This window comes from Callionymus lyra, chromosome 19 (assembly GCF_982586985.1).
Source record: "Callionymus lyra chromosome 19, fCalLyr1.hap1.1, whole genome shotgun sequence".
Taxonomy (NCBI): Eukaryota; Metazoa; Chordata; class Actinopteri; order Syngnathiformes; family Callionymidae; genus Callionymus; species Callionymus lyra.
The window spans coordinates 5,622,160-5,648,017 of NC_141836.1; the positions used below are offsets into that span (position 1 = coordinate 5,622,160).

The window sequence follows — 25,858 nt, forward strand, 5'->3', positions numbered from 1 at the left end:
ACATGATTTAATGTAGGTGTAACATGATTTAATGTAGGTGTAACATGATTTAATGTAGGTGTAACATGATTCTAAGTAGGTGTAACATGATTTAAAGTAGGTGTAACATGATTCTAAGTAGGTGTAACATGATTTAATGTAGGTGTAACATGATTTAATGTAGGTGTAACATGATTTAATTTAGGTGTAACATGATTTAATGTAGGTGTAACATGATTTAATGTAGGTGTAACATGATTTAATGTAGGTGTAACATGATTCTAAGTAGGTGTAACATGATTTAAAGTAGGTGTAACATGATTCTAAGTAGGTGTAACATGATTTAATGTAGGTGTAACATGATTTAATGTAGGTGTAACATGATTCTAAGTAGGTGTAACATGATTTAAAGTAGGTGTAACATGATTCTAAGTAGGTGTAACATGATTTAATGTAGGTGTAACATGATTTAATGTAGGTGTAACATGATTCTAAGTAGGTGTAACATGATTTAAAGTAGGTGTAACATGATTCTAAGTAGGTGTAACATGATTTAATGTAGGTGTAACATGATTTAATGTAGGTGTAACATGATTCTAAGTAGGTGTAACATGATTTAATGTAGGTGTAACATGATTTAATGTAGGTGTAACATGATTCTAAGTAGGTGTAACATGATTTAATGTAGGTGTAACATGATTTAATGTAGGTGTAACATGATTCTAAGTAGGTGTAACATGATTTAATGTAGGTGTAACATGATTTAATGTAGGTGTAACATGATTTAATGTAGGTGTAACATGATTTAATGTAGGTGTAACATGATTAAATGTAGGTGTAACATGATTCTAAGTAGGTGTAACATGATTTAATGTAGGTGTAACATGATTCTAAGTAGGTGTAACATGATTTAAAGTAGGTGTAACATGATTCTAAGTAGGTGTAACATGATTTAATGTAGGTGTAACATGATTTAATGTAGGTGTAACATGATTTAATGTAGGTGTAACATGATTCTAAGTAGGTGTTACATGATTTAATGTAGGTGTAACATGATTTAATGTAGGTGTAACATGATTCTAAGTAGGTGTAACATGATTTAATGTAGGTGTAACATGATTCTAAGTAGGTGTAACATGATTCTAAGTAGGTGTAACATGATTCTAAGTAGGTGTAACATGATGTAATGTAGGTGTAACATGATTTAATGTAGGTGTAACATGATTCTAAGTAGGTGTAACATGATTTAATGTAGGTGTAACATGATTTAATGTAGGTGTAACATGATTCTAAGTAGGTGTAACATGATTCTAAGTAGGTGTAACATGATTTAATGTAGGTGTAACATGATTTAATGTAGGTGTAACATGATTCTAAGTAGGTGTAACATGATTTAATGTAGGTGTAACATGATTCTAAGTAGGTGTAACATGATTTAATGTAGGTGTAACATGATTTAATGTAGGTGTAACATGATTTAATGTAGGTGTAACATGATTTAATGTAGGTGTAACATGATTCTAAGTAGGTGTAACATGATTTAATGTAGGTGTAACATGATTTAATGTAGGTGTAACATGATTTAATGTAGGTGTAACATGATTTAATGTAGGTGTAACATGATTTAATGTAGGTGTAACATGATTTAATGTAGGTGTAACATGATTTAATGTAGGTGTAACATGATTTAATGTAGGTGTAACATGATTCAAAGTAGGTGTAACATGATTAAATGTAGGTATAACATGATTTAATGTAGGTGTAACATGATTAAATGTAGGTGTAACATGATTTAATGTAGGTGTAACATGATTTAATGTAGGTGTAACATGATTTAATGTAGGTGTAACATGATTTAATGTAGGTGTAACATGATTTAATGTAGGTGTAACATGATTCAAAGTAGGTGTAACATGATTAAATGTAGGTGTAACATGATTTAATGTAGGTGTAACATGATTAAATGTAGGTGTAACATGATTCAAAGTTGGTGTAACTTGTTAACTTTTAGATGTTACTTGTGTTCATGTAGATAAACACAAGTAACAGATACGAGCAGATATATAAGTGTTTGCAGACGTAACAGTAATTATTTATAAACTGCTTGATCTGATATAACCTTGTAAGTTCTCGGCGTCTCAAAGGAGCATTTGTCTAGTTCTATGAACACACTATCATGATGAAACAAACATTTCTATGAATATTTGACATTCAAGATGCACTTTTTATTAAGTCTTTGCGTCTCTGTTCGCGTCATCGATTGTTTCTCAACTTGTCTTTGAAGCGAACGAGGTGACGATGGGATCCGTCAACATGTGGCACCGAGTCTGAGCACAGGATTGAAACAACGTGTCGCTGATTCACTCGTCTTTAGGAGAAAAAACATTCAATATTCAGTCTCAACGCAACCCATCTTTCGACTCCACGCCACCTTCGTGACGCCGCATGTGCGTTGAGACATTTTCTCCAGGAAAATCCCCTGGACTCCCCAACGCTGTCAGACATTAGAGCCTTTTTATTAGACGGCTTATTTAAGGTTTTTATTGGGAGGGGGAAAGTCTGAGGAGATCTGGCAGCACGGCAGCTGCCAGAGCAGAAACACACTCACACACATTCACAACCGGTCATTAGTTGGTTCAAGCTTTGGCTGCACATATTCCAGAGCATTCCTCGGAGGTCCCTGCTGGATTTAACTTAACATTGTTGTGTATAATGAGGTAGAGAATAAAACACAGACGCTCTTTAGCTTTGATTCCTCCTGTTTGGGAAGAAGAAGTGAATTCTGCAGAATCCTAGAGACGACATTGAAGTGAGCTTCGACCTCACAAGAGCGAGTGAAGATGTTTTTGTGCGACAAGAAGCTCTGATGTGGGCAGAACTCTGGCTTCACACTGGGCGAGAAGATTCTTCTTCTTTTCAGACGGTTGATCGTTGTTGACGGAGGATTCGGCTTTTCTCTCTGTGGATCGATGTTCGGCTTCAGAGGCGCCTACGTCTGCGCACGAGGCTGAAGGAGAGAGCGAGACTCGTCTGAGCTTCGACTCCATCAAACGAGCCGCAAACATCCATTAAGCTCTTGTTTATATTCGAGCTGTTGTAAATGTTAGAGCCGGGCCTGATGCGGCGTCTTATCCATGTTTGTGTTCTCGATGGAATACTGTTTGTCTCGGTGGCGTCTTGATCTTTTAAGCATATATTTTTACCGGGTATTGTTTTAATTGTTTAAGCGCTTTGTCACCCTGGTCTAGTAAAGCGCTCTATAATTATTACTTACTTATTTACATTCAGGATATTAAATAGAGATGAGTCTCATGTGTTTTTTCATCTAATAGTATTAGTTACTTGTGTGTAAAGTAGACTTTTAATAAATCGTTTTATGCTGAATTAACCTAAAATAAATAGAATTAAATTTTTTTTAGAATAAAATAACGCAATTATTACAATTCAATTGGAAAAGTTTTTAAATTCAATTTAATTAAACTTAATTTGGATTTAATATTTCAATTACATTTATATTTATATATATATATATTATAGATATTCAATCAAATTAGATGTATTTATTTTTGTCAGTGTATAACATTTTATTGATTTATAGTTTATGAATCATTTTTGTCCTAATTTTTCTTTACCTTTTTCACGATATTTAAACATTTTCCTTTTTTGTGGTTTATTATATTATAACTGTTTGCAACAGCAAGTATGAAATCTGAGTCTGATATTGTCTTAAAATGTGTGGAAAACATCCACCGAAATTCTCTGTATATGTATTGACTTCAATTTTCTCTTTTTCTTTTCTTATCTTAAATATGTTTTTTATTTAAGATGGACACAAACTGATGAGTAAAGTAAAGGTCCAAGATGTATTTAAGACACACTTAGATCAACACATTAGTTGACCATTAAAAATGTGGGAAAGGAATGAAAAGAAAAAAATGCATTTCTTTTAAATAAATGGTGTAAAACAAGCCAAAAGTTTAATACTGTGAAATATCTTTATCAAAAGATGTAACATTTAAAGGCTCGACTGACTTAATCATGAAGATAAGACGTGTGCGACGTTGTAGGACGTGTTCCTAGCATGTGAAATCCAAATATATTCACGTCCTAAAAAGCTCGGTGAACGCATCAGACTCCTGCCGACGATTGAAGCTGATCTGAGCTCCATGAACAGGTACCTCTGTTCCTTTTCAACGCTCAAATGCCGTCTCTCTAGAAAGACTGAAGGCTCACGGTTGGCACGAAGAAAAAAAAGGGGGCGTCGGGGTCGATTCATCTGATCTCCGTCTGAGACCTTTGAACAGCAGCAGCTTCAGGACCCGAGTTAGTGTTAATTGGGGCCTCGCTAACTGTCCGTCACACCTTACGACAGATGTCTGGCCGACGACTCCGGCGCTGTCGACTAGACGCTCATCTCCAGCAAAAAAAAAAACAACCTCGCGGCTCATTACCGCATCTCCCCTTCTCCTCGTTTGTGACAGTTTGCTGCCTGTGAAGGACTTTTCGGGGGGCGGGGGGGGGGGTGTCACGGCGTCGAGGAGTGAAGGGAGGGGGCGGAGAGCCGGGCTGCCGGGGTTCAGCGGTGGAGATATCAACCTGGCATCAAACGGCGAAGGCACATCAAAAGCGAGGCGCCCGCCTCCTCGCTGCACTTTATCTCCCCCATCCTTTTGTCTTTGCTGCGTTACCAAGGAGAGGAGCTGATGTCGCCCACTCCTGCTAGGAGGGGGTGACGCAAAAAAAAAAGCTCTCCAGTCTCCCCTCGCTTGGCACGGGAAGAAAGCCGCGATGGGAGAGGAGGGTAAACCCTCCGTGTTGGAGATTTACATTGCGACATTGAAAGCCAGGATCGCTCGAGGGTGCTGCCAGCGAAGGGGTGGGGGAGGAAGGGAAAAGGGGGGACGTGTGGGGGTGCTTCTCTGTGCCAGCTTGGCGCCCCCAGAAAGTGGCAGCTGGCGGTATTGCTGTCGGAAGTGAAGCGTCTTCCTCTTGAGCACGGACCCTTCTTCAGCATCTCTCGAGCCGAGGCGACCACGGCTGCTGGTCAGACCGCCACTGTCCAGGTGCCGCCACCATCTGTCTGTGACCCAGACTCTCTTGTTTATCGGATCAGAACCAGCTGATGAGATCGGGAATTATGAAGCAACCCTTCTTTTCTTTTCTTCTTCTTTTACTAGCTTCTTGAAGTACTGCTTCTATTTATTCTACTTATCTAAGATACGTTTCATTTAACCCCCTCAGCCATACATTTATTTAAAGAAACATTTTGACAATTTAGAAACAGGGTCAACAATGTCTCATAATACTGTAGTAACAAGGACATATTTGTAGTATTGTCGAGTACTTGACTCTGGTGTTGCAGAATTTACAGACCACATGACTCTTGACGAAGTTGTTACTGCTCTAATTAGTTTTCAAACCGAAATGTGTCCAAAAATCAGCTTTAAAAGCTGTTGGAGTCGACTGTATCCTCTCGTCCTCAGTCATCATCGGGATTTTACCGTATTTTGTTTGTGTACATTAAGCTGCGGAGGATGTAATGACTGCTCCGATCTAGCGGCAGGAGGTTATTTGAAACAAAACAAAATTCATGATACAGAGACAACGATACTATATAATATATAGTAATACTGTAGTAACAAGGATATACGTGTAGTATTGTCGAGTACTTGACTCTGGTGTTGCAGAATTTACAGACCACATGATTCTTGACGAAGTCGTAACTTCTTTCATTAGTTTTCAAACCAAAATATGTCCAAACATCAGCTTTAAAAGCTGCTGGAGTCGACTGTATCCTCTCGTCCTCAGTCATCGCTGGGATCTTAGCTGCGGAGGATGTAATGACTGCTGCCATCTAGCGGCTGGAGGTTTTAATTGTAACAAAAAGAAATTCATGACACAGGGGCAACATTACGATATATTTAGATGCAGTGTGAACAAGTATATATTTGAAGTATTGTCGAGTACTTGACTCTGGTGTTGCAGTATTTACAGACCACATGACTCTTGACGAAGTCGTAACTGCTTTCATTTGTTTTCAAACCAAAAATCAGCTTTAAAAGCTCCTGGAGTCGACTGTATCTTCTCGTCCTCAGTCATCGTGGGATTCCCTTGTTCCTTTATTTTTTGGTAAAAAATCAATACGGCCTTTTGTTATCCATGTTTTTACAACCTCAGTTTTTTTCACCTTCATACTGGACCAGCCTACAGATAAAAAATAACAAAAGTAAAACGGCAATACTTACAATAAAACAAATGTTAAGTGCTTAAAAATACATCTTACCATAAAAGGAGCACCGTGCTGGTTTCTCTGAAAAAAGCTGGTCCAATATAGGTTTGTGTTCAACTCGTTTACTGTATTTCATTTATTTTTTTGTGTAAACTTGATCAAAATAGCCCAAAAAAAAAAAAACGACCTTCAGACATTTATAATTAAAGAAAAAAGTATCTTTCTTTGTGTCATGGCTGAGTACAAGTTAACTATTTGAATTGAAGAAAATGTTTTTAAATTTGAAGTATAATCATTTCAATTAAATATACAAGGTGCTCTGAACTTTCCAGAAGCTTAGATTTTTTTTTAATAGACACTAAAAAGTGTAGATTTTAGTTTACAATGACATTGAAACATGTCATTCATAAGATTTTAATTAAAAGCTTTGATCATTAAATACATGTTGACACATTTGATATACATTTTACGTATTTTGTGTCGTGACTTTCAAGACAGTGAGAGTTTGATCATCTTTTCACTAAAGTTTCTCTCCATGTTGTTGCACCATCTCTCCCACGACTCCTTCGTCCTCTCGTCCTCGTCATCTCCAACTGTCCTCTCGTCCTGCCAGGAAAGAAATGTAGAATAAAAGCGGCGCGTTGGTGGACACACTGTTTGTTTTGGTCACTTCCCAAAACCTCCTGCTCTCTTCTGGGCTTCCCTCGCTGCGGTCCTTCCCTCAGTCCTGCTCCATCGCTACTAAAGTCCAAAATAGAAAAAGAACCGCCGTCTTCTGAAGCCGCGCTGGACCTTCACACAAGGTCGTAACAAAACAAAAACCAAAAAAAAAAAGAAAAGAAAAAGGGTTTTCTTCTCAAATGTGCTGCGGTGACTTTGAGAGTGTGGGTGGTGCAGAGAGACCCTCGCCCACCTGAAGCACCACAGGAAGGTGAACACATCTTTTGTTTTAACTTGAAAGACTTTACTACGAGTGGAGTTATTTCTTACTCAGCCGCTCTGAGAATACTACTGCGTCTGCTTCAGTCTTTTTTTGTAGTGTCCTTAAACCTCTCTTGTAGGGGTGTGTAGTGGAAAGAATCTGGTGATACGATATGTATCACGATATAGGGTTAATAATACCTTATATTGTGATACTGTAGTATATATGTGTAGTATTGTCGAGTACTTGACTCTGGTGTTGCAGAATTTACAGACCACATGACTTTCATTTGTTTTGAAACCAAAATATGTCCAAACATCAGCTTTAAAGGCTGCTGGAGTCGACTGTATCCTCTCGTCCTCAGTAATCATTGGGATTTTACAGTATTTTGTTGTACTTTTAGCTGCGGAGGATGTAATGACTGCTCCGATCTAGCGGCAGGAGGTTATTTGAAACAAAACAAAATTCATGATACAGAGACAACGATACTATATAATATATAGTAATACTGTAGTAACAAGGATATATGTGTAGTACATAACATAACAATATATTTAATGCAGTGCGAAAAAGTATATATTTGTAGTATTGTCGAGTACTTGACTCTGGTGTTGCAGAATTTACAGACCACATGACTCTTGGTGAAGTCGTTACTGCTTTCATTAGTTTCCAAACCAAAATATGTCCAAACATCAGCTTTAAAAGCTACTGGAGTCACTGTATCCTCTCGTCCTCAGTCATCGCTGGGATCTTAGCTGCGGACGATGTAATGACTGCTGCCATCTAGCGGCCGGAGGTTTTAATTGTAACAAAAAGAAATTCATGACACAGGGGCAACATTACGATATATTTAGATGCAGTGCGAAAAAGTATATATTTGTAGTATTGTCGAGTACTTAAAGTGACTCTGATGTTGCAGTATTTACAGACCACATGACTCTTGACAAAGTCGTAACTGCTTTCATTAGTTTTCAAACCAAAATATGTCCAAATATCAGCTTTAAAAGCTGCTGGAGTCGACTGTATCCTCTCGTCCTCAGTCATCACTGGGATCTTAGCTGCGGAAGATGTAATGACTGCTGCCATCTAACGGCCGGAGGTTTTAATTGTAACAAAAAGAAATTCATGACACGGGCAACATTACGATATATTTAGATACAGTACGTACAAGTATATATGTGTAGTATTGTCGAGTACTTGACTCTGGTGTTGCAGAATTCACAGACCACATGACTCTTGACGAAGTCGTAACTGTTTTCATTAAATAGTAATATGTAATGAAAAATGACAAAAAGCGATGGGAGATGAATGTATCCTCTCGTCCTCAGTCATCGCCGAGATCTTAGGAGATGTCAGTGTTACTGAAATATAAACCGTAAGTTAACTGAATTAAAATGATTTGAAAGTCAATAAAGGGCTGTTGGATATCGATACAGTCAGTGTATTTTTCAAAACTCTACTCCTGCATCTCAATGACCGCCATGTTGTTTTGAACTTTTTAAAATCCTTCAAACTTCAAACAGTCCACACGGCTCTCTTTTGTCGACTCGGCACATTCATCCTCCTTTTCTTCTTCTTCTTCTCCTCCTCAGCGACGTCATCAAGAGAATAGACCAGTCGGAGTTCGAGGGGTTCGAGTACATCAACCCACTGCTGCTGTCCACGGAAGAGTCTGTATGAAGGAGCGCAGCTTCCTCCTTCGCCCACCAACTGTCTGTCCGAGCTGCCATCTCAGCCAAACAAACTGACTCGTAAGCACACTCCGAGCGGAGGAGGGAGGACCTCTGGACACACCGGGCACATGGAGGGGTTTCGGGGCGAGTGCCGATTCCTTTTTTCCCCGAGCAAACCACGATTGTCAATCTGGAGGAAGAAAAAAACAACAAAAAACTCTTCGCACTCGACGCACGCAAACATTCCTTTGGTTATTTGTGTTTTGTTTTTCATACCCCTGCTCTCAGAATGTCCGTCCTGGCCGGAGCGCCGGTTCGAATCCCCTCCGACTCACTTCCCCCCGGATCGATACGACCAAGAACTTGAAATTTATCGTGCACTTTTTTCTTTTTTTTTAGTTTTATCGTCCTATTTTTTAAAACCGGAAGGGGAGGGAATGTACAAACGAAAAGGACATAAATAAGTTATTATTATGTAACGTAATGTTAGGTTTGAACCCAGAGTTTTGACGCTGCCTTTTTCTACGGAGGAACCACGTCGATGTGTCACGGACGGATGTCGACAGCGAGAGTCATGCTTTTAAAAGAAGTGCCTCAACGATTATGATGAATCACCGTCTGGACTCCCGCTGCACCTTCACGAGACTTAGCGACGAAGCTTCCGCTCCGAGTCCTCCACGAGATCGCAGATGTTTGTGGTGAATGTACAAGTGTGTGTCGGGACGAGGGAGTAGCTTCACCAACACTAGTTGATCTTAGCTCGAGTTTACGCCGGATCCTGCTGCCATGCATTCGTCAACTCATCGATGAGGCAGGTTTACAATGGATCGTGTGGGATGAGAGTGAAAAATAAGAGCAGAATTAGGAAAAAAAAAAGTTTAATTGGCTACAATAATACATGGTTATTTTAGTCTCTTTAGGAATTTGTGTTTTTAAATGCAATCGAAAGGAAAAATAGAACAATATACGTTTAAAAAGACAAAACAACCCAAATTAATCACCTTTTTCTTGATATATATTGACTTTTTTCTGATTTTTTTAAAAAAATGTTTCTCCAGTTCAACATCTGGTAACCTTTCAAAATAAAAGTAAACTACTAAAAATCTCAACACAATCACATTTCACATGAATTCAGAGAAAAGTAAGAAAGAAAAGACATGATAGGTTCCATGAATTCTTTCAAAGCTTTGGAACGATCTTCCTCTATCTTTGCTCTTGATGGATCTACTGACTCCTTTAAGAAACATCTTAAGACGTTTCTATTTGTTCAGGCTTTTCCTTGATTTTCTGGAACTCCTGTTGTGTTATCAGTTTTATCTTGACCTTTAAAGTATATACTTTATTGAATATTGTTTTGATTGTTTAAGCGCTTTGTGACCCTGGTCTGGAAAAGCGCTATACAAATAAAAATGACTTACTTACTTACTTAAATTACGATCAGACACAACTTTTCCAAATTTGACAGAATTGCTGAAGCGTAACGTCACCGGAACCATAACACGTCTGCAATTATTGAAGACCTTTCGCAAAGAAAGTGAGCCACAAATGCAGAGCAACTAGCTAGCGACGTAGCAGGTAAATACGTAGCACAATAGCACAACCATCACAATGTTAGAGCAACAAAAACTTTAATATTTATATTTGTTGAAGCATTTTTGGAGCCGTAATTCAACATCAACCACAATCAAAGATGCAAACAATAATAACGGCAAAAACATGGCGACTGCAAAGTAGGTGGATCTGGTGTAAACTTGGCTTTAAAGTCCAGGGACGGATGGTCCAATGCATTCTGGGACTTTCTTAGTACTCTGAGATGTGTTTTTCAGTGGAACGATTCTACACAAACCCCCTTGGCAGAGGTAATAACCACTAAAAATGTGATGGCGAGTCGAGAAAACTACATGTTCGGTGCAACACAAGATTGTGAACAGGACCCTCTCACTGAAGACCCTTCCTTCAGCTCTTCTTCTCGTGGAGCGACTCTTCGTCCGGGGCTCGCTGGCCGAGCTCAAGTTCTTCCACACCAGCCGACACCATCTGCGAGCGCCCCCCCCCCCCTCCCCCTGAAGACATCTCGTCTCCTCCTCCGGTTCCGAGTTGACTCACCTCGCTGCACTCTGGCTGACTTCACATGTCCAGACTTCAGAGCCCGGACCACAGAGACCGCCGGTGAGAGGGTGAGGATGTTCTTGTACCGTCTCGGCCACTGACCTTCACAACCATTTTAACACCAAATCTGCTCGTTCACAGTTTACAAACACAGAATTAACTCATTATAAAAGCATTTGAAAGTGATTTTAAAGTCAATACAATTAAATAGTTGTGTTAAATTATATTTTTTAGGTAAATTAAATAGTTTTTCTTATAAAAAATAGTTTTAAAGTGGTAAATACATGTTGAGGTTCACAAAATGAAGCTTAAACTCAGAAGTAGAGCTATTTTAATGGTCCTGTGATAAGTGCTACAGTGTAGAACAATACCTGTCCTCTAGGGGTCAGCAGTAAGTAGATTTTTTGTAGCTTGGACATCCTATGAAAAACACATTTTTTGGTGAAATTAATGTATCTGCTTCTGTGTTTAAACCTGCGTAGCATCTTGCGCTATAACCACAACGACTATGCTATTTTCCCCATCCTCGACTCTCTCACCATTGTTCTCATTCACTCAGGTTTCTTCCCCTCAAGTTTTCCTTCACGACCCCACGAACTTAAATTAACATCGCGTTCATTTTTATCAAATTAGATTTGGTTAAAAGACTTAAAGAATGTAAGGTCCCTGAACGCGTCACGAGCGCCCACCCTGCCCAGGCCCAGGTCTCCAGTGTGAAAGTCAGCCAGACTAAAGTTCTCCACGTCTTTTATCCGTGGGTTCAAGGAGTCCAGACCTCGAAGATAGGTTTTGAAAAGCACGTCCTCAACCCCGAGAATCAATCAGCGACGGAGACTAATCTCTTCTCACCAGGAAACGCTCTTGATTTGCCACAGAAAATCTGACCCACGATCACTTGATAACAAGCGTAAGAGGATTAATTAGCCGATCCCGAGTCAGAGGTTGTCAGTGAGCCGCGGGGCGGGAGATAAAGACAAGGGGGGAGATAACAGAATCCCATCAGAGGAAAACTTCCTCCTCCGTCTCTTGATGCAGACGCCGACTGGTTCCCCCTGTGCTGGACCAACAGACGACGGTGAGTCACCGACACGTCACCGGTGACTCACACACTCGAAAAAAAACCAATGAACTTGACACTTCTGGTTGGATGTGCTTCGTTTTTTCCTCTTTTTTTTCTTTCTTTCTTTCTTTTGTTTGCTTCACCGACGTCTTTGTAAATATGTGTAATTATTAAAAATGATACTGGTTTTCCGTCTATGCTCGCCTTTGTTTTGTCTTTAATTTAACAGCGTACAAAACTATATTTTTTTAATGTATAAAAGTAGAAATTCATGATTTTTTTCTGATATTTGTGAAGACAAAACACTATAAAGAGAATATTATTGTATAGAATTCTGTAAAATAAAATATTTTCAACTACTCAGAAATACTAAATTAATGTTAAATCATGGATATTTATATTATTTTTTGTGTTAAGTTCACAACAATGAGATGTTAAACATTTAAGTCAGTCTTTGAGCAGCACAATAGTTTCTCTTTTTTGTAAACTCAAGATCAAATGAATAGAAAAAAAACAGGGAAAACTCTTAAGAATTCTTTAAATTAAATATTTGTCTTTATTTTAAAACACTGTGTAGATACAAGGTTGATTCACGGGGCAAAGTAGGAGCTACAAACCATTTTATAAGTAACAAAAAGGTGAGAAAAACCTGTGTGTCAGAGGCAAGTTGTATCCCAGATACATCCACGATCACTCAGGAGGAGAACCAGCATCAACTTCATCTTCTTTTATCTCATGATGATGATGATAAACATGTATGTGTGTCGACCGTCTTGTGCTTCACCAGTTCATGTCCACATTCATCTCTGACAGACACTGAGCCAAGTGTCCGTCGCGGTCCAGTCGTGTGAACCTACGGACACACAATCACGTTAGGACATTTAAGGTCATTTATTGACATTTTTTGTTGTTCCAATTCAAGTTTAAGGCGTTTTAATGATGTGAATATTATAACTTACCCGAGAGGAAACACCAGCAGACACATGGGGCAGCTCGGTAGTTCTTCACCGACTTTCTTCTTCTCTTCTGCAACGTCTTGCTGCTGAGGAACTTCCACCTCCATACTTTGGAGCTGAAGTTCTTCCTCCTCTTCCTTCTTCTGCTGCTCCAGTCTTGTTTCCGGCTCTAGTCTTGATTCCGGCTCTAGTCTTGATTCCGGCTCTAGTCTTTTCTGCTGCTCTGTGTCTTCCGAGGATGCTTTGAGCTCCAGGTCGGTCCTGGTCGACGGCTCATCCGAGGACCAGCCTCGATTGTCGTGGCGGGGCATGGGTGGCAGCGGCGGCACCTCTCCGGTGATGTCGCACCAGTTCTCTTCATCGGATCCTCTTGTCGACGTCTGCAGTGATGATCATACGATTGATCGTTTTTTTTTTTAAGTGAAAAAAAAAAGGGAAAGACATGACTCGCCTTCGCCACCGGAAGTGGAGGTGGGAACTCGGGAACTGTCGTCCAGTCTTTCCCTTCTTCGGGAAGAAGCCCGAAACACTCCAGTGTTGACGCCCACAGTCGTTCCGTGGCGGGAAGGTCTGGACTGCTCCACCAGGACTGCCTGAAAGAAAACCATCATTCACCTTTAAATACATAATAAATGGTTTGTTTTTTTGTATCCACTTTCATTTTACAAGGCAACATTTAATTATAGCATTTTAATTCAATTACTTTATGTATATGTTACAGTAGAAGTGATACAACATCATCAACATGATAAAAGTAAAATAAAAAATTAAATATATTCGCTATATCGATCCCTACATCAACGTTCTCGCCAGATCTCGCGAGATCATCTTATCAAGCGGGTGACAGACAGACACGCACCCGCGGGTCTTCGCCGCCACATGATGTTTTCTCGGTGCCGAGTTGAACGGTGTCTTCGGCGAGTCTTCCTCCACGGAGAGTTTTTTCCTCTTCAGCTTCGATTTGGGTTCGTTGTCAGCCATCGAGACTTCTCGACATGGACGAGGAAACAAGCCCGCCACGAATGTTCGTACTTCCTGCTAGATGACGTCACCCGCTTCTTCGGTCCAATCAGAGCAGCGGTCGAAGGTGCGCGAAGTCACGTGGTTTATTTGTTTTGTTTTTCTTTTCCCGTTTTATTATATCTTTATTTGTCATATTATTAACCAGACGATGATATAATTATTTGTTGGAATTTTTTGTTTTTGTTGACGTCTTTATGTACATTTAACTTAAATAATTAAAAAAATACGAAGTCGAATTTAATTTGAGTTGTAGATGGATTTATGTTTATTTTTTTATTTATTTTAATCAATCAATGGATTTATGTTTATTTATTTTTATTATAATCAATTACAATCAGACGATGTTTTTTCCATACTTTAATAATTTTTCAACAAAATAACCTGTTGTTTCACCCTTGAGTTCATGTTATTTCCGATTATTTATAATCAAAATAACATTTAAAACAAACACAAAAAGACGCACCCGCGATGTTACATTATCTTTAAAAAAACAGGTTATTAAACGACACTCGGTCCTGGCTCTGTGGGTCCACTCACAGGTGACATCACAGAGGACTCTCGACTTGGACCAGCAGAAGCGTCTTCCTCCGCGAGGACACACAGAAAGTGGAAAGTTGAGGTCATAATGATGGTGGGACTTTCTGAGCCCTCTAAGCTTTTTGGCCGGAAGACAAGGACCAAAGGAGAGTGGCTACAATTATGCAATGGAAATAGACAAGGGGGGAACAAAAAAAAAAAAAGAAGTCGTGGATAGAAGGGGGGGATGTTCCTCGCAAAATATGGAAAACAGTATTATTGGAAAGCCTTTGAAAGGACACGCATTTTTTCGAAGGAAAACCGACGTCCCAAGATAGATAATCCAGATGGATCGTAGTTGAATTACTGACATTAATCTGAGCTACCTCCTCCAGCCGCAGAGAGCGAGAACACACAACACCGGAGCGCAGTGCCAGAGCGCTGCGGTACACAGTGCTACTCTGGGAAAAGAGCGAGTCGGCGCCTGGAAAGAATCGTTATGTCATATTGGGCCCTTGTGTTTTTGTGATCAGGTCGCCATGGCGACGGTGCCGGGGCATTAAAGTGATGTAGCGGCGTCGTTGGAGTTCAGGAGGGAAAAGCATCTGAGAACATTAACGTCAGTTTAGGAGCTATACGTGTATCTAGAAAAAACACTGAGGCAGCACATACCTCTGCCAAGAGGCTCATTTCACTTCGTACAAAACACAAATGAAAATCTTTAAAATGTCCTTTTGTTTTATTGATCTCATTAAACAAAAGTAGCATAATTTAATATGCATGTGTCGAACAAACCACTCTAAAAAGTACTTTAAATATTAAGTAAATAATATTTATTTATGAAAAAACATTTTAAGTTTGGATAAATTGTCTAAATAAGCATGTTGGGTCACTAAGAGTATCAGAAATATTTGTTTTTTAATATTCTTAAATTTATTCTGACATCACCAGGAAAGTCTATACGTGGAAACGTCTAAATTCTTTTAACGTGTTAAATATTTGTAATATTTTCTACCATATTCCAGATACTATAGCTAGTTTAGTTGAAGACTTGAGGTTCTGTCGTATCTGATAATGAATTCATTTTTTGAAAAACAATGTATAATGTGACATAATCAATGAATTTAAAAATAATCCCATTTATTTTACATTTTAAATTTCTATTGCTATTTATTAGAGCTCATAAAACTACCTTTTCATTTGTATTTTTTTTCTTTTCACATCGTATTTGTGGTGCTCACGGAATATCTTGTCATCGTGGAATTAACCCACGTCAACATATCCCTGATTGGTCTTGAAATATATTTGCAAATACAGAGTCACATGACCAGCTCACCCTGAGGCAAACACGGTCCCTTTTTTGTTTTTGCATCAAAGCTCCATCCACATTAGATGATAAGGAACCATTTTTAAAGCGTCCATCTCCATGATTGGTTCATGGAGACCCAGCTAATGCGACCCCTGGAGACGACGATGGTGGTGGTCAGAGAAGAAGCATCAGAAGTAGGACGTGACTCTCTCCAGAGAGGCGGCAAGTCCAACATGCCCGTCGATTCCACGCCTCACTCCCGGAAACGACGTTCCATTTTTCAATTCACTTCTCCGCTCGCGGCGCCGAAGGTCAGCTGAGGTGACGTTACGACAACATCGCCGACAAGCTCGCGCGACACAAAAGTAGCAGAACGGGAGCAGAAGATGACGGAGGAGGAGACGCTGAAGGCTGAAGCCATGCATGCTAACAACATGAATCATTGAAAGAGAGGCTCGTCGAACTCCCTCGGCTGTCTAGCAGCTCTGGCCTTGATATCCAAGGACGCCTGGAGGAATCTCATCACAAAGACTTCACTTCCATCCGCCGCCGCCACTCGCTTCTGCGGCGCAGACGGAGATGTGCGGCGTCAGCAGAACTACAGTCCAGACTAACGTCGTTATGTCTACACCCGATTATTCGGATGTTTTAGTCTTGAGATCTTGCAGCAAATACATTACATTGTTGACTCTGTTTCTCATTCTAAAGTGTGAGTTTATCTCACTGTATGAAAGTATATATTAGCCATCAGGATATTGAATGGTTGAATTTAACATTTCAAACCTATTTTAAGCACCGGATTAACATTTTTATTATTGGAATCCAATCTTTTTTTTTATATTTGAAGGATGATTTTTTTCTTTAAATGATTAAACAATAACATTTGAATATTTTCAAAGTTTTATATTTTATTTAATTTGTTTTATAGTAGTTTTTCAGGCATTTTATAAACCACAATATTTACAAACATCGACTTAACAAGCTGCCGGAGTCGACTGTATCCTCTCGTTCTCAGTCATCGCCGGGATCTCGGAGGATTTCGGCTCCAGAGTACGTAATGATCGCTGCCATCTAGCGGCTAGAAGTTTAATCATAACACAGAAATGAACAAAACGCTTTGAGTATTTTGATTAAAATATTTATTAGTAATTCAACTATAATAGACAAACATTTTCAAAAGCAATGAAATGGTCGATCTCTTATACTTACACCTTATATTGAATTTAAAAGGCTGCAAGTTTAAATTTAAGAACATTTTATTTCATATTAAATGGGAATAGAATATCAAACTCTATGTTTAATTTTTTTAATGTATTCTAAATTATATTAAAATGTTCTAATTCAATTAAAATAGCTAAAAATCATTTAACCTTTCGAAATACAAATTATTCAATTTAATTTATTTAAAAAAAAGAAGTAATCATTCATTTTGTTATCGCAATATCTCACATTTCTTTCTACCCTTGACATCTTTTTTGTGATCTTATTACATATCATAGTTTATGTAATCAAAGTGTGGAAATGGTCCACGTTCTCGGTAAAACCATTTCTATTTACGATTAGTTTCATCGTTGAACAAACTCTCCTCTGTGATGCAATTTTCTACGGATTGTATCGTACAACAGAGTCATGTGACTGGATTATTCAGAAACTTCACTTCCTGGATGTTCTTCCCTGTACTTCCTGTGACTCGTGGACAAGATCCACATCTTCTTCTAAAAAAAAAAAGGCAAGTTATGACAGTTTAACCTCAAAAATAATTCTGTTTTTCAAAATTCGTCTCATGAACATAATTGATGACGAGTCTGTTTTTTACGCTGCAGTTGCGGCAGGGCCCGCTAGGGGCCGCCACAGGAGCACTTAACTTGACTCGGGGCTGTCTGTTGAACTTGGCCGGAGCACATGACCTTTAGTCACCGGACTTCTATTTAGAAAAAAAACATCCATCGTTTTTTGTCTTTAGTAAAATATTAAACATTACAATTATATCATTTAAATAATCGGATTATTCTCTTAATCAGATTTTGATGTACATTTGTAACTAATGCACCGGAATTTACACGCGAAAGTCAAATATATGTTGGTCTGTTTGTGATGTAATTTAGTTCGTAAAAAACAAACAGTGTCTTTGTATCAGCGAGAACGTGTCAATGTTACCGTATAGGTTATTAATTATAATCATATGAAGTCATCTTTTATTATTTTTAAACCGTATATTATAGTAAAAAAAAGAAGTATAAAATAGTATAAAACAAATTAAAACGTGTTTTTAATTCTATTTGTGACTTTTCAGACGTATTCAAAAGCTCCACTTATTTAAAAAATGACTAAAAATTGTAGCTTTATTTTCACTATTACACGGAAACTTGCATGGTTTATTACTGTAATGCTCATTATTATAATACATGAAATACGTTAAGGTTGATGGCACTCCCATTGACAAAATAATATTCATACATTCGACAGCGGGTTTAGCGGACCGTGAACGCACCACCAGTCTTCTTCTGAGGGGGGGGTGGAAGAGCCCAGCCTGCCTGTAGAGTCACTCACATTCCTGGCCCGGATTCAATGACTGAGCCAGACAACACGGAGGGAGGGGGCGGAGAGAGAGAGATAGAGGGAGGGATAGAGAGAGAGAGAGGGAGAGAGAGAGAGAGAGAGAGAGAGAGAGGGGGAGGCTGCCTCGCAGACTTCTCATCTCCATACAGTCAGATTGAACTGCGGGGGAGACGCACTGGACCTCGGCAGCGCTAATAAGGATTTTTTCTATATCGAGCGATTGACAAACACAATCTTTTTTGTTTGTCTTTCTTTTCCTCCTACCTTTGTTGGAATCCACACTTTTTTCGCGGAGTTTTGGAGCGATTTTCTTTTTTTTTTCCCTGCCTTCTATTCGGACATGGACGCGACTGGGAGAGACTGTCCGGCCGCCGCGAAGTGAGAGAGAAAAGGAAGAAGAAGAGGAGGAAGAGTCCCCCCGAGCAGAGACTTCTCAGAAGTGGATGTTTGAATGAAGCGTCTTCCCCTCGACTGTTGGATTTATCGCTGCGTCGCGGGGACTTCTGAAGTAGTCGCGGAGACATGGAGACGGTGAGCCGCCAGAGCTTCCAGCCTCACCCGGGACTGCAGCAGACCCTCAAGCAGTTTCACCTCAGCTCCATGAGCTCGCTGGGGGGCCCGGCGGCGTTCTCGGCCCGGTGGCAGCACGAGCTCCTCTTCAAGAAGGAGGGCAAGGAGCCGGAGCCGGTGCACCTGCCGCCCCCGGTGCTGGCCGGGGGCCCCCTCTTCACGCCCTCCGACCGCACCTCGGAGCGCTGCGAGACGGTGCTGGAGAGCGAGATCATCTCGTGCTTCGTGGTCGGCGGCGAGAAGCGCCTGTGCCTGCCCCAGATCCTCAACACGGTGCTGCGCGGCTTCTCGCTGCAGCAGATCAACTCGGTGTGCGACGACATGCACGTCTACTGCTCCCGGTGCACGGCGGGCCAGCTGGAGATCCTCAAAGTCATGGGGGTGCTGCCCTTCTCGGCGCCCTCCTGCGGCCTCATCACCAAGACGGACGCGGAGCGGCTCTGCAACGCGCTCATCTTCGGCGGCGAGTACCCGCCGCGGTGCCAGAAGGACCTGAGCGGCGGCGGCGCCGCGCTGGAGCTGGAGACCACCGAGCGGAGCTTCCGAGTCTACCACGAGTGCTTCGGCAAGTGCAAGGGGCTGCTGGTGCCGGAGTACTACACCAGCCCGGGCGCAGCCTGCATCCAGTGCATGGACTGCAGACTCATGTACCCCACGCACAAGTTCGTGGCGCACAGTCACAAGTCGCAGGAGAACCGGACTTGCCACTGGGGCTTCGACTCCGCCAACTGGAGGGCGTACGTCCTCCTGGCCCAGGATTACACGGGCAAGGAGGAGAAGAGTCGCCTGGAGCAGATGCTGGACGAGATGAAGGAGAAATTCGACTTTGCCAACAAGTACAAGAGGAAAGCGTCGTCCAGGGTGAGTCGCCGGACCGTGTGGAGTCCATCACGCAATACTTTTGTTGAAAAGTCAACAACTTTTAACGTCATTCTTCTTGTTAATCTACACTTTTTTTGGGTCATTTCTAACAAAAACATGGAAGATACATTGTATCCAAAAAGTACAAAATCAAATTAGCAAAGATTTTGAAAAATATACATTTATAAATGTTACAATCCAAACATAAACATATACATCATCTTTCACATAATTCCGACAATGTTGCCGGTATTACAAAGACCCTGTTTCTTTAAGGGAAGCGCATTTTCCCAAACTGCACGCTTAACCTGCTAGCTAAGCTAGTCCATAATGGCTAGTTATACACTGTATCTCTTTAAAAATCGTCAAAATTCTGTGTTTTTTTTAATTATAGTTTCAAATTGAGAACATTTAATGACAGGAGCGATTCAAAAAATGAAGGTATTGTGTGCAAAATGGAGTGTACTTTGTTTGTTATGGGGATATAATGGCTTGTCCTGGATTTATTTAAAAAAAAGATATAGTAGAAATGTCACTCATTCCATTCAATGAGTCACATATGTGCAGATATTCTAATATTTTTCCATATCCACAATGGTTTTTCTTTCTGATTTTGGTGTCGTAATTGCTTATATTGACCTTAAATATATATTGGATTTAATTTGACGCCGTCTTGTGGTCTCCATTAGACCATAACATGTTTGGCTGGGGGCCCCACAGTGCATTGAGTGTGACCCCCCCCCCCCGTGTACTAGAATCCGAAACCTCTTTTTTTTTTTTTTCAAGGCTTCAATGATCAGGAGTTTTGGTTTATCTTAACAGGTCGTTGCAGGATCTGGCCCCGGCTTGATGGACCCTGTCAGTGTATTTGTCCATCGTTACCATATTGTTACTAATGAGTCTGGACCGTAAAACACTCGTGTCGGGCAGTAAAGCCATTATTTGCCCGGCAAACACCGACAGAGACTCGCTTTTATTGGCCTGTACTGTAAATACTGGTCTCATTCGCCGACAAATGGGCCACAATCCGGGACACGATCGTGGGTTTATTTATCGAGGGATTTATCTGACGTCTTCAACTCCTTTTTAGCGACGGTTTTAAATCTACTTTACTTTTTTAACTCATCACTTGTTTGAATTGTCGTAGCCTTTTTATGGAACTGGGAAATCGACACATTCCCTAAATGGGGGGGTTCGCAAGAACGACCTTTTGTCGTATCTTCTTGCTAATCTGGTTGATAATTTCAGGTTAAAACAGAGAAGTTTGGGTGGGATAAAAGTATCCCACCCCCCCGCCCCCCAACGGACACCCCCCACTCATCGCCGCCCCCTTGGAAAAATGGCTAGTGCTTCCATTTGCATGAACTGTTACACATGAATGGAGTTGATGAAGCAGGGTTTAGAAGTATTGTGGTGGAAACATAATATGATCCCAACAAAGGGGAGCATTCAGCAAACATCAGGTCCACCCTCCCCCCCAAACATCTACCTACTCCGGGGCCAACCACCCACCTCCACACACACACACACATATCCCCCCTGTTACCTACTTTTTCCTCCTAATTTGATGGACACAAGAGCGGAGTTGTTGATGGGGCTCCGGCTGAAAAAAGTGTTTTTTCCAGCGTCCTCCCTTCCCCGCCTTAGAAAAGAGGGACTCTGGGAGAACCCCTTGAAGTCCCGGAGAGTGCCAGAGCCCTGCCATGCATAGTGAATACCCACTCTTGGCACACACTTTGATTTAAAGTGGGCACACCTCAAGAACCCCTTCGCTTGTTTGGGGGCCCTCTTCCATTTTTATAAGCGCCGGCAGGGCACCCGAGTGTTATGCCCAAGGCTCATTTAAGCTTTTGTGCCTCGCTTTTTTAATTCGACTTCAAGTACTTCAAGAAATTCTAATGAGGGGGGGGGGGGGGGGGGGGCTTGCTGGGTAGGAGTTGAGGAATCTTGCTAAACTAATGGCAAGTGAACTTCCTTTTTTTTTGTCAGCACTTCTTTGACCAGCTTCTAGGTTTGCAGCACATGTTAGCGAGCGTGCGCCGTCAGCAGAAGAACCAGGCGTCTCTGCTAATATTAATGAGGCTGTAGCTGGAGTCTAGCATGCAGACAGACACAGGAAGTGATATTGCTCCACTTCCCTCCTTCTAGACTTTCTTCCGTTAACAGCCTTGACAAAGATCTGTGGGGTTTTGTGTTATTGGACGTCTGCCGGTAAAGTTTAAATTGAATTAGATTCCAGTTGCCCTGGAACTGGCAACTGGAATCGATGGCTTTCAGCGTCAGGATGTTTGGATAAGGAGAAGAAAAAAAAAAGCTGCTGATACAGCATAATTTTTCTAATTATTTCCCTGAAGTTGAGACTCTTGAATATCAGGGATAAAGCGTGTCGAGCTACGAAAAAACAAACCGACTCCACCTCGGGACACGAGAGACGCTCTTGCTTTTTTTTTCTCCTTAAGGCACATAAAGTTGTAAAAAAACTTTTTTGAAAGTTTCCAGATACATTTGCTACTTTTAGGATCTTATAAGAAGATAATATTGACATGTATTGAAAGAAACCTAGTTTTCGACCAGAGGTATGAATGGGCAAGAATCTGGCGATACGCATCCCAATACAATACAATGTGATACTACGGGAACAAGGATGTAATTGTAGTATTGTCGAGTACTTTTGCGAAACTATAAACCACATGACTGTCGAAGTTGTTTTGTTTTGGCACCAAAACATGTCACAACTGGAGCTGGAGTCCACTGTATCCTCTCGTCCTCAGTCATCACAAAGCGTCATTGGCTTTGACTCGCTCCCGAGAACCGAAGCCGCTGATTCGATAATACACCCCCCACGCCCCCTCTCGGAGTGAAAACCTCACGTTCAAGATCACAAGCTCGCGGCTCACAACGGCACATCAGTGTCAGGAGATAGTAGCCTCTTTATGCGTCTTTTTTAAGAAGTTAGTTTTGGTTTGTTTCGCCAATCCGCCGAGACTTAAATTAGGCAACATTCCAGAGACGGTGGTGTGGGTGTGGGGTGGTGGTGGGGGGGGGAGAAAAAGCAGGCCAGACGTTTTACTCGACCCGTATGAAAAGCACTCTTGTGTGCAGCAGAACATCCGACTGCAGAGACAGACGTAATAAAGATCCACTTCTCTGCAGCTGTCTGTGATCAACAAACTTAAGAGGACTTGTGAAAACTTTGCCCTACTTTTGCACCCAGTTATTTTCCTGCCATTCCATCCTCTTTCCACAAGCTGAAATTTCCCCTTCTACTTCCACTGCCTTCGCCGCCCCACCGCCCTCCTCCTCTCCTCAGGATATCTGGCCTCCAGCTGAAGGGGCCGCTTGTTTGGGAGGAAGGAGGGGTTTGCGGTGTCGGTGGGGGCGCAGAGGAAGTGAACTCCCCGAGGGGATATAGGCCCATGTCCTGTTTCGTATGCAGAGCGCGGCGTTGGCTCGGGCCTGCTGACAGCCAGCCATGTCCACGCGGTAGACAGCACAACAGCTGGTCGCTGTGAGGCTCAATGGCTGCTGAGGGAATCGTTCCGTTCTCTCTTTTTTTTTTTTTAATGGCCGTTTTGGCAAACTGTCGCCCGTTTTTTTTTTCTCCAAAAGTCTGCTGCGGAGATTATTCCCGTGCGCGGGTGTGAATGTTTTCGACAGATTCCACACGGATTATACTGGTCCGAGGGTCTTTTTTGCGTGGATTGACCACGTCAATTCTCGGGAGTAGTCGCCCCGGATGACCGCCCTCACCGCGCCCGCTAGCTAGCACCGAGAACCAAAAAGTCCTAAATCTCAGTCAGATGGTTTGTCGAGTGTGCGTCACTTCCTATCTCGCCTTGATATAATCACTCGGATAAAGGGTCATTTGACTAAAGTAGATAAATTATCAGTGGAGTCAATATTTGTCTCAACTTTTCACACTTTTTGTTGATACGAAAGAATTCTCTCATTCAAACCATTAAGTACAATTTTCCTATCATATTTGAAGGTTTGTATTACAATTATTCACCATATATCTGTTGACATTAGTTCCGATTCTCCCACGAGATTAAATAGAACTTTATTGATACCCTGGGGAAATTCCTTTTCGTTGTATTATTCAAGTACTTTGCATACCTCAAACAAGGACATGACTTTCATGCGTATTTTGACACATTTTGGACCATTTTTCTTGTGAGTATCCAAGTTGGGTTTGAGATGAGCTGGTTTCGATGCAACTTTTATAACTTTTTACTTCATTTTCTTCCCCATTTATACGAAATTCACGTCTTTTCCGAGCCACATACGATGTGTAATTGCTTGAAAAACTCTTTTTCACTCTTCTCTGTGACTTTTATCGCAAGTATTACTTTTTCAGTTGGTAGAATCCAATGCCGTGTCCTCTATTGTGCACTTCTCCAAGTGCACTGCTTTACAGTACACTTTAAGACGGTGCACTAACTTGCCCAGTGCACTGCTACTACAAACTTACCGAGAAATGACTCAACATCTTCTTCTACTACTAAGAGAAGCAGGTTGGACGGGAGAGCTGTTGTGTAGTCTGCGGGCGTCCCAGCTACCCGGGGGCCACATGACGATGAAAGTCACTCCCAGGCCTCATGTTGATTCATGCCGATTTCTCCTGTGAAGTTAATTGGTATAAATAAGTGTGTGTTGACGCTGCCGTTCCCACCCCTTTTTATGCACTTAATCGAACCCTGCAGACACCAAACAGAACTCCTCACGGTTTCATAATTTTTTTTTTTACGAGGACCGGCCCCGGATGAAAGGATTCTTTCTTCTCGGGCATCTCGACTCATTTGACACCGGGAAAAAAAAAGCACACGTGACGTCACATCATCATGTGATGCATCACGCATGTTACCGCGACAATAGCTCCACACAGCGGTAAAATAAATGGAATTATCAACGTACAGTTGTGCTTGAGAATGGAAGTCAATTAAAAAAAAAACGTTTGTTAGTTAATGGGTTTAAAAAGAAACACTTTAAGTATAATTATTCTCAATTTTCTTGCTGCTGACTCTCAAATTCTCCTCCCTCTGCGGGGAACCAGCCACAGAAAAAAAACATTTATCTTCTGAAAACAGTTTTCTCTCAGGCTCTTTACTCCAACTTTGACTTTTTTTTCTTTTTCTTTTAAAGTGGAAGCGTCTGTCACAGCAGGGAGGAATGGTTAGGTTAGACGGGAGAGTTGTTGTGTTGTCTGAGAAGAACCTCTGGAGTAGCAGCGAATGAATTAAGTGCAGTGATTCTTTCATACTGTACGTCTCCTCGCTGGCGGCTGTTTGTTTCTAAGCTTGTGAACAAAAGGGGATTTTCCCACTTTCTGCTCGATTGTGCACATAACGAAAAAACATCTCCTGCAAGAACACGGTGGCGCTCAAGATGTTGTCGTAGACGATGACGTCCGGTTCTGCAGATTTCACGCACATCTCCCAAAGATTGGGAGGAAATAACTTCTTTTGGTTTGAGGTGGTTCCGTGGCCCTTGTGACCGGCAAACAGACAAACGCCTCCTGGACCTCGACTACATTCCAGATTTCACGCTGGATGTGACCATACGCGGCTCAAGTGGGATCCTAATGATCGGATTTCACTGCGCCTCGGGTGATCCTGTACTTAAAACGGCCGCTTGTGATCAGATTATTGCCTTATCAGCTCATGAGCAGACAACATGTGGTTTACTTGATACGTTGTCTCGCTCCTCTTGTCCTGAAAAAATCATTAGGGAAAGAAAGATGATAGTAATCCAGGGTCTTATAGGTAATGAAACTTATAATAAAAATAATATAATTGACATTTTGGGTTACTTTAAACTGTTGTAATGATTTCTGATGATTTTTATTATTATTCTATTTATTTATTTTACATGTTTTCCTTTCGACCATTGTTTTTCCTAAATTAATTACAACAAATACTTTGATATTTAATATTGTACGATAACCTTATTCAGATTTGAATTATTATTATTATTATTATTTATTATCTAAAAAAGCTTTACATCTATTGCAATATTCAATTGATTCAGCGCTAATTTATTTCATAAAATAAGGTTTTTTATTGCTTCATTTTTACATTTTATCGCATTTTTTA

At 40.9% G+C, this 25,858-nt stretch overlaps 2 protein-coding genes and 1 pseudogene across 3 annotated transcripts in view; 2 read left to right on the forward strand and 1 right to left on the reverse strand.

Annotated features, from left to right (window-relative positions):
- LOC148059121 (protein kinase C zeta type-like) overlaps positions 1–12,167 on the forward strand; it is a 59,173-nt gene extending 47,006 nt beyond the window's left edge. Inside the window, exon 15 of the mRNA XM_087781463.1 lies at positions 8,723–12,167. Within this exon, the coding sequence (XP_087637589.1) occupies positions 8,723–8,810 (88 nt within the window). The 3' untranslated portion in view covers positions 8,811–12,167. The remainder of the gene's footprint in view (positions 1–8,722) is intronic.
- Positions 12,168–12,505: 338 nt separating this feature from the next.
- LOC148059122 (uncharacterized) lies at positions 12,506–13,952 on the reverse strand (annotated as a pseudogene). Its single transcript, XR_015709391.1, has 3 exons — positions 13,788–13,952; positions 12,932–13,521; positions 12,506–12,825 (listed from the first exon to the last, which is right to left on the reverse strand). The product of XR_015709391.1 is annotated as an uncharacterized LOC148059122 (transcript).
- Positions 13,953–18,494: 4,542 nt separating this feature from the next.
- Positions 18,495–25,858, forward strand: part of LOC148059123 (ski oncogene-like) — a 76,784-nt gene continuing 69,420 nt past the window's right edge. Inside the window, exon 1 of the mRNA XM_087780733.1 lies at positions 18,495–19,766. Coding sequence (XP_087636859.1) covers positions 18,858–19,766 — 909 coding nt within the window. The 5' untranslated portion in view covers positions 18,495–18,857. The remainder of the gene's footprint in view (positions 19,767–25,858) is intronic.